Consider the following 16,813-nt stretch of genomic DNA (forward strand, 5'->3'; position numbering starts at 1 on the left):
CTTAGGCTAGGTCCCTTATGATAGGTGTTTAGGGACGTAAAGTGAGGATAACGGGAACGGGTAATCGGGTTATTGTTGATTGATGAAATTAATAAACTTATTGTGGGTTGAAAACCCTATGTGCTCACCAGGCTCCCAAGCCTGACCCACTCAGTTTTATGCATTACAGGTAGTGGCGCATGAGCATAGGTGTGATGTTTTGGACGAGGGATTACGGATATAGGCCTGTAGATATGAAATAATGTAGTAAGGCTTATATTGTACTGTTTATACTTTTGATCTGTACGAACATGACATCCCGAGTCTTTTAATGAAATACATTTCTATGGAAATGCTTTTGATAAATCTTTATCATATTATTGTTTTGGGACAAATTCCGCAACCCTTTTATTAAAAGATAACTCTGATTTTGAAATAAAGTATAAACAAAACCGGTCTTTTCTGGCCGTGATTTTGGGGATGTCACATTAGAGCCTAGGTTTAGTTCTATCGAATTGATACTAATATGAACGTGAATAAGGAGGAGAAAACAGAATCTTCATTCTATTCTTCGAACTCATTGAGTTGTTTCTACGGACTCGATGTGTTGGACTGCAACTCAGTGAGTTGGTCCTCCAACTCGGCGAGTTTGTGAGTCAGATCCTAATTTCGGATTTTCTTGCCTAACTTGATTTATTTGGTGGATATATGGTAATTATCTTTTATTAAATTTGTAACATCCCGGGTTTCGGGTATTTTCGAATCCTTCCCTTGGTATTTTAATATGTCATTTTTGGTATTTGATGTTAGGTGGGTTTAGCCCTAAGAAGCCCTAGTGACGAATTCGTAATTCCTAGGAGCCTGAGTTTTACGTTGGGCGTACATATGGGTATGCTAAACGTACTAGGGATCGCCCTAATATGTTGGGCGTACACATATGTACCTAGGGCATACGCGTGTCCGAGTGAAACCCTAATTTTTAGGGTTTGTAGAGTATTTAAGCACCATTATGGTTCATTTTGACTCACTCTTTTAGCTTTCAAGTCCCTTAGCCATTTTGAGAGAACCTTAACCCCCATAGTGAGCATCTTGAGCTTATAGTGTGATTTTGTGTGCCAAAAGGAGAAGTTAGTGCATCAAAGGAGTCAAGGAAGGAAGTAAGCTTGTTGATCTGGGATTATCACCTTCTTGTGAAGCTTCAAAAGGTATAAAGTTTCTACATTTATGCTTGGATTGTCTAGATCTTGCTTTGGTTGCTTTTTGGTATTCTTCTTGTCCTAAGAGTCCCAATATTGTGCATGCTTTGTTTTGGACGTGAAGGGATGTCCTTTCAGACGCTAGGATGGGTCCTAAGGCATAAACATGAGGTCCCTTGAGCTAGTTTGGTTCCTTGTTCTTTTTAGGAGGACATAATGGATTAAGACCATGTATTAAGCCCTTTTTGGACGGTCAAAGTCTTAAAGTTTGAGACTTTATGGTTCTAGAGTGCTTTGAGTCTTAGATCTGAAGTTTAAGCTTAGGTGCTTAATCCATTAAGCACTTATAAGGATTTTAAGACTTGCGAGGTTACTCCCTGCGTAATTGATGTACGCCCTGTGTACTGAGTTAACCACCACGATGGTGGTCAAGACGAGGCGAAGTACACCCAACGTATCGAAGGAGTATGCCCCGCGTATGCCTTCTGTGTCGATTTCAGACTTTGGGCTTCGGGTATTTGGCCATTTGTTGGGCTTTGATACTTGGTCCCTAATGGACCATCTGGATAAGTGTGTTTTGAGCTAACTAGAGGATCGGACCTTTAGATGAGGCCCAATAAGGGATTTCGGGCCAATTTTGAAAATTGGGCTAATAATGGGCCTTGAAATAATTTGGACCTTTTGGATCAATGATTTTGGATTTAGGCCTTGACCCAACTAGGGGAAAGGGTAAATGGGCATTTACCCTAAGTTTGGATCCTTAGTCAAGAATAGTATTCCAATTGTTAATTGGATGTTTGTTTGTTGTGATAGTTCGGGATTTTCCGTAAGTCAGCAGCCAGGGATTTCAATGCAGCTTAACATTTGAGAGGTGAATTTTGTTGGCCGTCCCATTGGTTTGATAACCTAGTATTTGCTTATATGCTGAGTATTAATTAGATATGCATGCTAGTTTGAAATGCTAGTCTGGTAGATCTATAGGACTACCTGTGATATTGCCTGTTTGTCTGTATATGATATTATCTGTTATATGTTGACATATTGTATGGGTGGGTTAAGGTAGTACTGCTTTGTGTTGTAGCCAACAAACCCTGGAGTATGCCAGGTATGAGTTGAGGGCCATGGAGGGCATGCCAAAATTGTTGGAATAGTGTCTAAGGCTGCAACTATATTTGGAAAGTACTTAACCCGATTGAGCATGGTCCTTTTGGGTTGCCTTCACCATAGCAACTTGATAGGATGATTTACAATGAGAGAAGGAATAATAATATTGTTATTTGATTAATATAAGTCATAAATTAATTAGGAATTAATTTGGTGACTTAAAGAGATTAATTAAATAGAAGGACATAAACTGTCAAGTGTATGATAGTTGTACTTTAGGCTGTAATCCCTTATGGATAAGGGGTGGACGATTTTAGGGGCTTAGGATAGACCTAAATTCCGTCCAAAGGCTTATCATGAAGGGGATTAGGATTGCTTAGGGCCTAAGTTATCCAATTAGGGTTTAAAGGTGAAACCCTAGGAGTGTTACAAGTATAAATAGACCCTAGGGGTCATGGAAATCGGCACCCTTGTCACTAAAGGAACCCTGGCTGATTTCTAAGTCCCTCCCCACTCTCTCAAATCATCCTCTTGCTAGTTGGTGTTTGTAAGCCATTAGATGAGTGATAATTGTGACTCTAAAGCTCCAAGGATAAGAAGATCAAGCAAGTGATTCAAGGTAAACTTATAACTCTGATTTCTCAATGTTATTATGATAGAGTAACCATTAGAATCCTTGGATACAATGCATGTTCAATTAGAGAAACCTAGATCCAAGCATTAGGGTTTTGTATGTGCACATAGGGATGTTCATATGGCCAAAACCCATCAAAATCAAACTGGGGACTTATGAACATTCTAGATACGAGTTGAGGGCCGAGCAGGGCAAGCCAGACTCATACTGCGGGCTTAGTGGTATTCAGTTTGTTGACTAATCAGGCTGGGGAGCAAGCTAGACATAAGCTGTGGGACTGTCGAGCAAGCAAGACTTATGTTGTGGGCTCAGGGGTAATCCAATATGTTAAGTTGTGAACCCATTACATCTTGTTGTTATATTTGTGCTATTTGTTATGTATCAGTATTTTAGGGGAACTCATTAAGCTTTGGGCTTACAATTTTGGATTACGTTTCTGGTACTTTGGAGGATCGCGGGAAGGTGAAGGCGTAATCATGCACCTCCTCATATTTTGTTACGATTTTGGGATTTCTTTGATGGGAAAACTTATTTTGAAAACAATTTGTAAACAATGATGGGTTGGGGTTTATTTAAAAGTTTAAAAGTTTCAATAATTTTATTAATGTTACAAGTTGATATTAGAGCCTTGGTTTGAGTGAATTGGAGGAACACTTGTGTGAACCCAGTCTCAAACTAAGGAAAATATTTTCAAAAGGATTTTCAAATGGTTTTCAAAATACTCAAGGAGGATGCGATGTGTACGATCAACCGGAGCCAGTAAGTAGACCCCAAAAATACCATACTATTATTTGATATTGTGATATGTTAGAACAACATGCTAGTAATAGGCTAGCGATCTTTAGGAATTGTATGATAGAATTTTCTGATTATATGATTCCTGATAACGATTTGAGATTGGATCCAGATCGGGATCAGGGGCTGACAGGTAGATGGGATCAGATAAGTTTGATGCCAGAATTAGGGGGATTCTCTGTGAAGTGGTTGTGGCCATTGTTCGGGATCGGATACCGGAGCTATTTGAGTCTATTAAGACCGTGATGATGGAGCATTTTGATGAAAAATACACATACGTTGTTGAGACTGTTGTTGATGCAGCCTTACAGCCGTGGCAGCTGCGGGTGTTGGACTAGGTCGAGTTTTCCAGTATCGAGATTTCGATAATACGAAGCCCCCGAATTTTGACGGAGTGCAGGACCCAATCATTGCCATGAGGTGGCTATCTGATGTGAAGGGATGTTTCTTCACTTGTTTGTGCCCTGTTGACCAGAAGGTCAGGTGTGCCTTGAACCTTCTGAGGATCGGAGTCAAGGATTGGTGGAGGCTCGGTACCAGTTTCTATTATGTTGAGCAGAGAGCTGATGTGACTTAGGAGCAGTTTTCTGAGATATCCATATCTGCAATACATAAGCCCTTTATCAAGAAGGTTGTTTTCCATAGTTAACAATTACTTGTTTTCTAGAATATGTATATGTTTCATGTTCGAATCATCCACTCGTTTTGTAATTTGGTATGAAGTGTTTGCACAGTCAATGTGTCCAGTTTGAAACATGACAAGGTAAAAAAAAAAAAAAAACAAAACTCAAACCAAACCGACATTCACCTCAGAAGATATATTATATATGTGGTTGAATGTAGCCATATAGGCACATTTAAAAAAAAAAAAAAAAAAAAAAAAAAAAAAAAAAAAAAAAAAAAAACGACAAACTAACTATAATCTACTCCTAAATAACCACTAATGTTTCTATTTTATTTTTATGTCTCCATTTTATTTTTAAATGTAGTTTTGTATATTCAACTTTGGTGGAAAAAATAAACATAAATGATACATTAAATATATGAATAAATATAGGTACGATTTTAGAAATGTTCAAAAGTTCAATTCTGTATAGTGAATTTTAAGGAAAATAAATACATAAAATATAGACAATTTATTATAAATGTGAACGTAGAAAAAGTCCAATTTTAGATATTGAATTTTGGGGGGGAAATACGTAGATATAGAAGATTTATTATAAATGCGATTATGCGAATGAATAAGGAACGATTTTAGAAAAGTCGAATTTTATATATTTAAATTTGGGAAGAAAAATACAAACATAGACGATTTCTTATACGGTGTAGAAAAGTTCAATAGCAAAATTTAAATTTCCCAACCGCGGACCCACATATAACATTTGACCAAGAGAGCAAGTTCTTTGACTTGGTCAGTATGCCAAGTGGCAGATTACTAATAGTTACAAACACCTTAACTACACCTACACCTACACCTACACCTCTTATATAACATCAAAAGACATCACTTTTATCAATATATCCCTTTGCCACCGCCGCCACCACCATTCCCACCATCGCCATCTGCCGCCTCCATGGAAACAACACCGTTGCACACCGTTAACTTTAGCACCATACTCTCTGAGTCACGGAACATCGTAAAAGCTAACAAAGGCCACTTCTTCGTCTTATCCCTCTTCTTCCTCCCTTTCTCAATCTCCCTCGTCGTCACCCCTACTCTCCACTCTCATCTCCCCGGCAACTTCTTCACCGGAGATCTCCTCCACAAGTTTCTCCTAAGTGATCCTATCCCTGTAGTTTTACATCTCCTTTACATCCTAATCGTTTATCTCCTCATTTTCTGTGGCATAGGCACGATCTCTTACAGTACATACAATGTTCTCATAGGTAAGCCGGTGAGTTACTTCGCCTCCCTCAAGTCTTTAACCTTCTCCTTCCTCCCGCTCATTTCAACCGCCATTCTAGCTCACACTATCATGTTTCTGATCTTGCTAACATTCGTCCTGTTTGGTGGAATAATTGTTATGTTTGGTGAAAGTCTAGGGTTTGTAATTGGTTTCTTCTTGGTTATCTTGATAAGTTTTTCCATAATCATCGTAAAAATAATCTATCTCCAAACGAATTGGTGCTTGGCTTTTATGGTAGTTGTTGCTGAATCTAACTGGGGGATTCCAGCGTTGAAGCGGAGCTGGTATTTAGTAAAAGGGGTGAGATCGGTTTCAGTGTCATTGTCGTCGTATTTTTTAATATTTTATGGGTCGTATTTTTTTATATTTTATGGGTCTTTGGTGATGCTGTTTTCGTACAATGTGCCTGAAACTGTTAATACGTGGAGTATTCTGAACATGATCTGGTTGACGATAACTGGTTCCTTGATGTCGATGATGTGGTCGGTTGTCAACGCTGTGTTGTATATTCACTGCAAGGCTTTTTGTGGTGAATTGACACTTGGGATTGATGAGGGGTTTGATCACCATTACATCATCTTGCCTTCTGATGATGATAAGATCCATTGTTTTGACGTTGTCACTGTTGTGGAAGCTTGATTATCGGTTCTTTCTTTCCTGTAGATTTTCACTCTACATGCTCATATGATTTTGTTTTATATATATATATATATATATATATATATATATATATATATATATATATATATATATATATATATATATATATATATACACACGTAAATGTGTAGAAGTTTGTGTACTTGATATATTTTTCTTTAGGACATGTTGAACGTCGTATAAAGATTGTAAGTGTGTAAAGTTTCCATTTTTTTGAAGTATTCTTTCAATGAGTTATCAAATTCAGAATACATTTTAGAAAACACATTGACCGAAATCAAAATATATTTTAAAATCTAAAATTGCAAAACATATCACTTTTGATGAATTCATATAAAAAACACAACAGCTGGAATTAAACACCTCCCACATTCATAGGAATTCAGATGCACTCTCATACATTTTAGATATAAGTAATTTCCATTTTGTCTTTGTCGGTAACGGATCATCTATTCCTCTAATAGCCATCTCAATAAATAACTAATATGCCATTTTATAACTTTTAGGCAAAATAATATCTCAATTCAACTCACACTTTCATAATAGATTTAAATCACAAGTTTTAAAATTTGGATGTTACCATTATCTCACACGTTAAAAACATTTGTCCTTGAAATCACCAATAACGTTTATACAAAGCTTTCATGGATTATACATGATTATCATACAAGTACCTCTATTTGTTACCAATTGTGTCTTCCATCACAAAATTTGTATTTTCCATTATATTACTTCCGATGGATATTAATAATAATTTTCGTATGGACTTATAAGGAATACTCACAATGACTCATTTTACTTTTGAAGAGTAGGTACTCACAATAAGGTTGATGGACTTATAATTTTCTTACACAATCACCATTTTTTATGATTATCTTCAACCTAACCGTTTGAATAATAACATTATTCTTGTATACATACTAGCTCTCTTTCGCATATATTATGATACGCATCAATAGTTGCTTTTGATTCACCATCCATCAACTTGAACCAACCTTGTTATTTCCACCCTTAAGTTCTTCCTTATTTATGTACGCATGCTTAAAAGTTAAATCATATACTCATATGTTAGTTTTTCATAGGGAAATCTGCAGAAAAATTCAAATTTTTGAAAAAGCTTCAAAAAAGTCATAAAAAATTATTTTGAATAGAAACTTCTTATATCTTGAGAAAACCATATAATATATTATTTGCTATTCAAATATAAAAATGATTTTTTCGTTAACTTGAACGAAATTTTAAATAATTGGGACTTTTCTGCTAAAAAAAACTTTAGGATTTTATTAAAAAATTTCCTAAAATAATAGGATTTTTCTGTATTAATCACTTTTCCTTATTATAGGTTGATATGACAATCATCTTTTAATCATTCTAATTTATCCTCTTCAAAATTTTAGACCAAGTATCAAAGAATAAGTCTATCTTACTCTTAAGCTTCTATTCTTTAACTAGATATATAATTGTACATTAAGGTGCATCTACATCACCATATTCTAACAAATCCATACATACTATTCAAATGTTTTCCTCTCATTTCTTCATCTTCATCACATATTTCCAAGCCAATTAGTGTAAAACCAATGCAATGTTATACATGATCCAACAGAATATATAATAAAACATTACCTAAGCATAAGAACTTCATTAATACCTCTAATTATGTCATAATGACATCACTTCATAAGGTATGATCATTCAAAAGGCATCTGGCATACTATATAAATGAGTTCATCAAAACATACAATCACCATCCATGATGTGTTCACTAAGGGTATAAGATCTATATTTGATAACTTTAGGAAGTTAGCAGTGGCGTAGCCACATTAGTATAAGCGTGGGTTTTGGCCCACCCAAATAAATTTGAGTTATATATAAATATAAATTTGAGTTTTATATATATATATATATATATATATATATATATATATATATATATATATATATATATATATATATATATATATATATATATATATATTAAAAATTTCAAATTATACACAAATGGAATATCTTTTGTTGCATATATTGTTACATTTTGTTAATCATTTGAAGTATTTTACTACCGTTCACCCTAAAACAAAATTCTGGCTACGCCACTGGAAGTTAGTTTAACGAACTTCTACCTTACTTTGGTCTATAAGCACCTTTAATTTTGAGTTATTGGTAGTGTATTTTTTCATACTAATATGTGGACCAATTTGTTAAGGGGCTACATGTAACGCCTGCAGATCCGGGCTAGTCAATTTAGAGACAATAAGCATAAAAAATGAGTTTTTTAAGGAAGATTATTTAGAAGGATTAATCTTAACCAAGTTGTAGTATATGTTACAAGGGTTCAGTACATATAAAGAACGCCGAAATCTGAGTTATAACGAAGAAGTTATGGTTCGTCGAAATTTTACGGCAAAACTGACACGACACCGGAAAACGTAAATAGCCTTAGTAATCTAAACAAAAGTCGTGAAATATGTTCAAATGAAAGCGTCCAAAAAAAAAAAAAAAAACCCAAATCTGACTTCGTATGAGGAAGTTACGATTTTTCTAACATTTAGCACAACAGTGCACAACCCGGAAATTCAAATTTTAGATTGGTCGATTTTCAGCAAAAATAATATAAACGAGAAATGAAGATATCGTTAATAGGAGTTAAACGACAAAAAGACAGTCGGAAATGGAGCTTGTATGCGAAAGATATGGACGAAGCTTAATCTCTGCTCTTCGAGCGTGACGAATTCAATACAGTTTTTTAAATTCGAGATAGAATGAGAATTAGCCAACAGTGTCTAAATGAAAGTTTTAGTACTCATAAATACCAACACGTGGATATAAATAACGTCGAAAACGAAGCTCGTATGCGAAAGATATGGACGAAGCTTAGTCTTTACTTTTCGAGCACGACGAATTCGAATACAGTTTTGTAAATCTGAGATACAATAAGAATTAGCTGACGGGGTCTAAATGAAAGTTGTAGTACTCGTAAACAACATGTGGATATAAAAAACGTAGAAAACGGAGCTCGTACGCTGAAGATACGGACGAAGCTTAGAGACTACTTTACTATAAAACTCCTATAAATAAAGGGTGAACTCCTCATATTTTCTTCACACCATATGCTTTTCTTTCTCTCTCTAACTTCTCTCTAGCCTCTCTAAACCCCTCCCAAGTCTAGGGAACCCATAGCACGAGAAGGAAGCCCCGGAGCGCCCGACGGCTCTGAGAAGAAAAGCTTTCGGCACGGAAACGCTGCTCCAGTGAAGCCCGATTTTTTAATAAAAACTTGCTGTAAGTGACCTACGCCTACACTATTTCTAATATAGCTTTTATTTAAATATAGTACTGTTATTAGGACCTTATAATAATTATTTGGGCTATTATTATGTGTTATATAAATGTCGTTATAATATCTTTTTAACCACTCGTGGTACGGGGAATTTGGTTTAAAGGGTTGTATGGGTTGTTGGATTTCAGAAGTGTTATATGCCAAAATGGTCATGCCCTCTAGTGTTTTATGTCTGGTCCCTGTCTGTACATAGTGGTTGGAAGTATTGTTTAAACGCTTATATAATAATAATAAGACTAATAATTAGTCACGGTAAATATTAGACTAAAATCTAGTGGTAATAATACTAGGTTTCATCGAAGGAAATTATTTTAAAGTAAACGAAGCGTTGTCCGAGTACCAAGTCACCAGCTTAACAAGTATTTTATATAAACTACGTGCTATATATGTATATTGTCTAAATACTTGTTGTTTGTGTTGGGTGAAAGATTTTCATACATGTTTATAATTATTTAAACTGTATACGTATTTTATATTTACAAAATGTGTGGGGTAAAACATGGGTAGATGAAATAGTTTCTATGTGACAAAAAAAATAAAATGATGAAGAGCTGATATAGACCATAAGGTAAGGGTGAGAGGTGAACCATGAGAGAAGCCTTTTAACCAAGTGATGGCCCCGTCATCCAACTGATTATGGATGACAACCACTGACTATTCTAGATAGTCTAGTGGACACTAGTAGGCTCACAACCTGTAGGTGTTTTAAATTGTGTATTCACCAGGTGTACTCAAAAAACCCATCGACATGTATTGCAAGTGGATTCTCGGAAACGATACTGTTGATAAACGAGATAAAACCCATTGACCTGTATTGCGAGAGGAGTCTCGGAAACGATACTGTCAATAAACGAGATAAACCTTGGTAACTATGGATTTAGTGCCTGTTGAGTAAACATTGACAATGATGGATTTTGTACCTATTCCTTAGGATAACCCTTAGGAATAAATGAACGAGAAATAGCTGAATTTTTAGGGTAGAATAAAGAAGATAATGGAAATGTGTAATTGGGTTGATTGTCTAAATGCTTAAACATAATAATTATATTATTGTGGGTTGAAAACCCTATGTACTCATCAGGTTTCCCAACCTGGCCCACTCAGTTTATTTATATCACAGGTGTTGATATAAAATCACATTACACTGAGAGATTAAATGAGATATAAATCACTAGTGATAATGAATGTATGTTCTGTTTATGCTTATGTTTATATATTGAGGGAGAATTTCATATATACCCTTCTTAAACATCAAAATATCATATTTACCCAACTTAATTTCTAAATATCATATTTACCCTTCATAAATTTTCTAAATATCATATTTACCATTCATAAAATTTCAAAATATCATATATGTCCTTTTTAAACATCATAATATCATATATGCCCTTCTTAAATATCAAAATTCATATATGCACTTTTTAAACATCAAAATATCAATGATAATATCTAAAATATTCTTCATCTACAACATAATCAACAAAAAAAACTAAACAATCAAAATATACATTCTATAAAGAGAGTTGAAGATGAATATTTTTGTTTGTCAAGAGGACGACATTCCAACAATTTAGAAGTTCACATTCCATTATCATAAACGTAAGGATAATATCATTAAATTTTTTAATTATTATAGTAATTTAAAGTTATAAAAAATGATTATAAAATATTAAAAATATTATAGAATAATTTATATCCTGTTTGCTCTTTCAAAAAAAAGTAATAATATTAATAACATATATTTTATTAGAATTCATGAGCATGAAGCTTAAAATACCAAACGACCGGGAGGGGAAGACACTTTAATTAACGATATTTGTAAAAGTAAATTATCTATATAACTTAACTAGGCTTGATTGTTTAAATAGATGATCTAGTGTGACATTCCCATTTTTACGGTAAAAAAAAAATCGATTTTGTTTATACTTTATAAAAATCAGAATACTTCTTTTAATAAAAATGCTACGGAATTTGTTCCCAGTAAAACATGATAAAGCCGTTATCAAAACGTTTCCAAAGAAATATATTTTTATTCATTTAAAAACATTTGAAATGTCATCGTCATGTTTAAAAGGATAACTAACTCATCCTCATGTTTTATATATCTTTACCTATTATCTTAGATCGAATATGTCTTATTGTTTTAATTTTACATTTTTATATCAAATTTTAAATATTACTACTAATTCGAACAATTTACGAATTTATCCCAAAATTTAGTTTAATTTACAAGTTTTTTTTTTCTAAAACCTTTTTAGGACTTTTTTAATAACTTTTTACAACCTTTTTAGGACTTTTTTAATAACTTTTTACAACCTTTTTAATGATTTCTTTTTCTTAAATTTTTACAGGATTTTTTAAATTCTTTTACAAAATGTTTTAAAACTTTTTTTATAGTCTTCATACAACTCGTATGAATATATAAATAAGTCGGAAAAAAAAATTGTAATGTTGTATCAAAACTTTGTTACAACGTCTTATTACAGAATGTTTCATAGCAAATAGTCAATACAACTTCTTAAACTTGTTGTACATTTTTTTAAACTTTATTTATATTTTCATACGACTTGTTTTAAAAGAATTATTTTATAATGCTATAAAAAGAATAAAAGGTAATAAAAAAAAATCTATGAAACGGTTGTATGAAATATTTTGTCAAAGAGTTGTACGAAAGTTATCAAAACAGTTGTATGAAATATTTAAAAAAAAAAAAAAAAAAAAAAAAAAAAAAAGTTGTGAAAACAATTTAAAACATGTTGGAAATTTTTTTAAAAAACCTGTAATAAATTAAGAAAATAATTGTAAAATTTTATAAAAAGGTCTTAATACAGTTTTAGAAAAACAAATTTCTAAATTTAATTGAATTAAAATTTGGACTTAAAATTAGAAAGAAGCGTGGATATATGTATTGAAAAATTAAAAGAAAAAAAATAATAAAATAATTAAACAATAATTTTCTTTCCAGATAACGATCTAAACCCTAGATACATATGATGCCAAAGAAATTTCCATCTCATCGTCTTCATCGTCTTTCTTTCATGACCTTTTCAATGATTGAGATCGATTCATAGACAATTTCGTACACCTGCGAATTCAAATAGTTGCGATTGACAACAACGTGTTTTCTTCTTTTTATTCTTATATTTAAACCAATGAAAAGTCCAATTTTCAATGCGCGAGATCAATATTCCAACACACAACGGACCCACATTCGATTGAATACAGGTCAACATACCACGTGGCAGACAACTACTGGATACGAGCACCTTAACTATAACGAAAAGACATTATTATCGATGTGTATATACCTCTACTACAGCCGCCACCACCATCGTCATCTGCCGCTTCCATGGAAATGACACCGGTGAACACCGTTAACCTCTACGGCGTACTCTCCGAGTCGCAGAGGATCCTGAAATCTAACTACTGGCACTTCTTCGCCTTAGCCCTCTTCTTCCTCCCTCTCTCAATCTCCATCGTCTTCACCCCTACTGTCAACCCTCATCTCTCCGGCCACTTCACCACCGACCTCTCCCACAAGCTTCCGACAAATTATCAAAACATTATAATTTTTCAGCTCCTTTACATCATAATCGTATATCTCCTCGCCCTATTCGCCATAGGTACGATCTCCTACAGTACATACAATGTTCTCATAGGTAAACCGGTGAATTACTTCGCCGCCCTCAAGTCCCTAATCTTCAACTTCTTCCCGCTCGTTTCTACCGCCGTTGTAGCTCAGATACTCCTATTTTTAATCTCCCTAGCTTTCCTCCTGTCTGTTGGAGCAATTGTTATGTTGGGGAAAAGCCTAGGGTTTGTATACGATTTCAACTGGACTTCCTTCATGTGGGTTTCCATCGCCTTAGGTGCGATGTTAATCGGAATACTAATCTACTTCCAAATGAACTGGTGTTTGGCTTTAACGGTGGTTGTTGCTGAATCGAAATGGGGATTTGCGGCTTTGAGACGGAGCTGGTGTTTAGTGAAGGGGATGAGATCGGTTTCATTGTCATTGTTGTTGTATTATTTGATCGGGAATGGGATTCTGGCATGGGTGTCTTCGAAGCCTGTGTATGATCATCATAACTCTGTCTTCATAACAATGCTTGGTTCCTTCTTCTTGATGATGTGTTTGCTTGCAAGCACTGTTGCCAACGCTGTATTGTATATGCACTGCAAGTATTTCCATGGTGAATTCGCTCTAGAGGTTCCAGATGGGTTTGATTACATCAACTTGCCTGTTGATGATGAGAAGGTCATTCATGTTGTTAGTGTTGTGGAAGCGCGATGATGAAGGTTAGCGCCTTAGCGGGTTGCTGTTTTTTTTACTGTAGATGTTTACTGTGTTTATATTGTTTTGTTTTTAACATACAAGTCTAGAAATTTGTGTAATTGATGTAGAATTCTGTAAAAAGTACATCTTGACTTGTAAAATTTCTACATTTGTTAGCATTATTGCAATGAATTTATCATTTATGACTGAGTTACAATCATAGTGATACGATTTTACTTTCTTTTAATGGTTTCATTTGTGTAATAGAAGTATAGAACTTTCTTTATAAAGTTTCGGGTATATATGAATATAGGGAACCGATTCTTCTAAATATGATAAATACTAACTATGTGTAACGTTACCATAGTTAAATATAAAGGGGCAATTACTAATCTAACATATATATGATGGCTTACGGGTTACAATAATTTTTTTTTTTTTAAAAATAAAATAAAATACAACCATAGGCTTCATATGAAACCTATGGTGTACAAATCCAGACTGCATAATATGTGTACATATACAACATAATTTTTTTTAAAAAAAAATAAAATAAAATATAACCATAGGCTTCATATGAAACCTATGCTGTACAAATGTACAAATCCACACTGCATAATATGTGCACATATACAACGTAGGTATCAAACCTACGGTTTTAATATTTTTTTGTGATTTTTTAAAGTTATCCCAATATATAAACTCTTAATCAACAATACGGTAAAATTTTGTTAAAAATGGACTTACCTTGTTGTTTGGGTGCTTATTTGAGAGAAAAAAAAATTGGTAAAACCAAAAAAATAGTCAAAATAACATAATCTGAAAAATTATACATTATATACTATGATCCAAAGGACCACAAAAGAGTAGACATGCCAGGAAACAGTAGTTTATTGCCACGAAATAATAGTTTTTCTACCGTTGATGGTAGTCAACCCTGACCAATCTATTATTTTGTGGGCTACTTTTGGCTAATTTGTTTTTTTTTTTTACTATTTTTGGATAAGTAATTAATGTTTTTGGCTAGATTAGTAATTTTTCCAAATATAAATATATTAATTATAAATAATGTTATATATTATTAATATTTATGATATTTAATTATGGTAATAGTCTTTATAATTACTAGTTTAATTAGTATTTCTTATATGTACCTTAGTCACATATTTTGTATTTCCACTTAATATATAGATTATTATATACTTGGATCTTTAATTTTAGATAATGAAGGGAGAAAAATATCCTCCCAGATTATATATCCTTCTTTACATAGTTTTTAACAAAAATATGGCATCCATGGAGAATATAATTACAGGTTGATTGTATTTGAAAAACTATTTATCAAATAATGGTAATATTTATTACGACTCATGTTCCCAAACTAAAAAATAAATATAGGATATGTTTGGGTTCGCTTTTTTATGTTAAAAGTGATTTTTAAGAAAAATGCTTATTAACTTATGGCTTTTAGGAAAAGCTGGTTTTAAAAAGTTTTTGGATACGAAAAGTTGCTTTTTCAGAAATAAAATGGTTAAAAAGTTAGGATTTTTCAGTTTTTTGAAAGTTTTACTTTTTCCTATCCAAAAAGTTGTTTAAAAAAACGCTTTTTAATTAGACAAACACTTTTTTAGCTTATTAGCTTTATAAATAGCTAAAAAATCTAAAAAGTTTTTTTAAAACCTATCCCAAACACCCACATAGAAAAATTAGACTCACTTAACAACTTTTTTATTGAATCTCTTGTCTCTACTCTTCATCAGAACATTCTTTAAAAGGAAGGAATGTTGGAGAAATTGATTGAAGTTTTTTGGGTTTTAGTTTTGCTTAAGTCTCTTTCCTCTTTTTAACTTCTTCTCCAGAGTTTTTGTGTTGGTTTTTCCCCACACTCAACCTTATCAGTTGGATCGATTTGTATGTGGTGGTATTAAAGAAGAGACATGGTGATGATCCAGAGTCGTTTCGTCTACGTTGGTTTTCCTTTCTAGTCTTGCTTTAACAAATGGTGGCAACCAATCACACCCTTTCTTTGAAACGCCCCAATAATTATAAGGTAAAACTTTCAGTTTTAAGTCAATCAAAAACATCTTTAATCCATTTTAAAGTTAAAATTATATCAGAGTAAAATAATTATCAGAGTATAATCCAAAATCACAAAGTGCGGAAAAATGGGTGGATGTGGTGCAATCCCCGCCCGGTACATTCATTAGGCCCCGTTTGGCATCGGTTCCTGTCCGGTATACATATTACATACTACACATGCAAGAGTCACACAGACAACTAGCATCCTAATCATAATAAATCACGGGTTGGCATTGGTACCATCGACCGGCCAAACACTAGGAGGAGACTCACCTTAGTCTGCTGACAGTCAAAACTATGCTCGGACTACTGAACCGGAGGATCCTCGCACTAACCAAACAAATAAAACCGCAATTAATAATTGGGCCTTAAACTATAACCGGGAATCTAGTTCATTTGTCCAATACCCAGGGTAAAAGTCTATTTTACCTTTCCCTCACTTGGCCCAAAGTCAAAAAGGCTAGTGGCCCAACAAGGCCCAAAACCCTAATAGTCCAAATATGGCACAAATCACAAAAATCAATGAAAGTCAAAAGCTGAGTACGCCACCCTTGGCCAGTACGCGTTGCATATGAGCTAGGCACGCCTAGTGTACTCCACAACAGCCCAATCTCACCATTAAGTGCTTAATTGGTTGAGCCACCAAGTCCACTTCTCAGATCTGATCCTAAATAATGTACAAAAAGTTGACAACTTTACTCATTGGCATGTCTCAATGGGACCCAATACTTGTTTTTTGACCATTAAAACCTATATTATTGAAGACGAATGAAAGTAATAACAATTAACTATTGGCATCTTATTTTGTTAATTTGTTTAGCGGCTAATAATAGTGATTTT

General features: G+C 33.6%; 1 protein-coding gene across 1 annotated transcript; it reads left to right on the forward strand.

The window, feature by feature from the left end:
* Positions 1-12,967: 12,967 nt before the first annotated feature.
* LOC145009670 (uncharacterized) lies at positions 12,968-13,912 on the forward strand. The gene has a single exon (XM_078968313.1). The coding sequence runs from the start codon at positions 12,968-12,970 to the stop codon at positions 13,910-13,912; it is 945 nt and encodes a 314-aa protein (XP_078824439.1).
* Positions 13,913-16,813: the final 2,901 nt, after the last annotated feature.

The sequence above is a fragment of the Lactuca saligna genome, chromosome 8 (genome assembly GCF_052625555.1).
Source record: "Lactuca saligna cultivar CGN05327 chromosome 8, ASM5262555v1, whole genome shotgun sequence".
Taxonomy (NCBI): domain Eukaryota; kingdom Viridiplantae; phylum Streptophyta; class Magnoliopsida; order Asterales; family Asteraceae; genus Lactuca; species Lactuca saligna.

Excerpts from the sequence above, each read along its gene's own strand:
- LOC145009670 (XM_078968313.1), top strand. The coding sequence starts at position 12,968 with ATGGAAATGACACCGGTGAACACCGTTAACCTCTACGGCGTACTCTCC.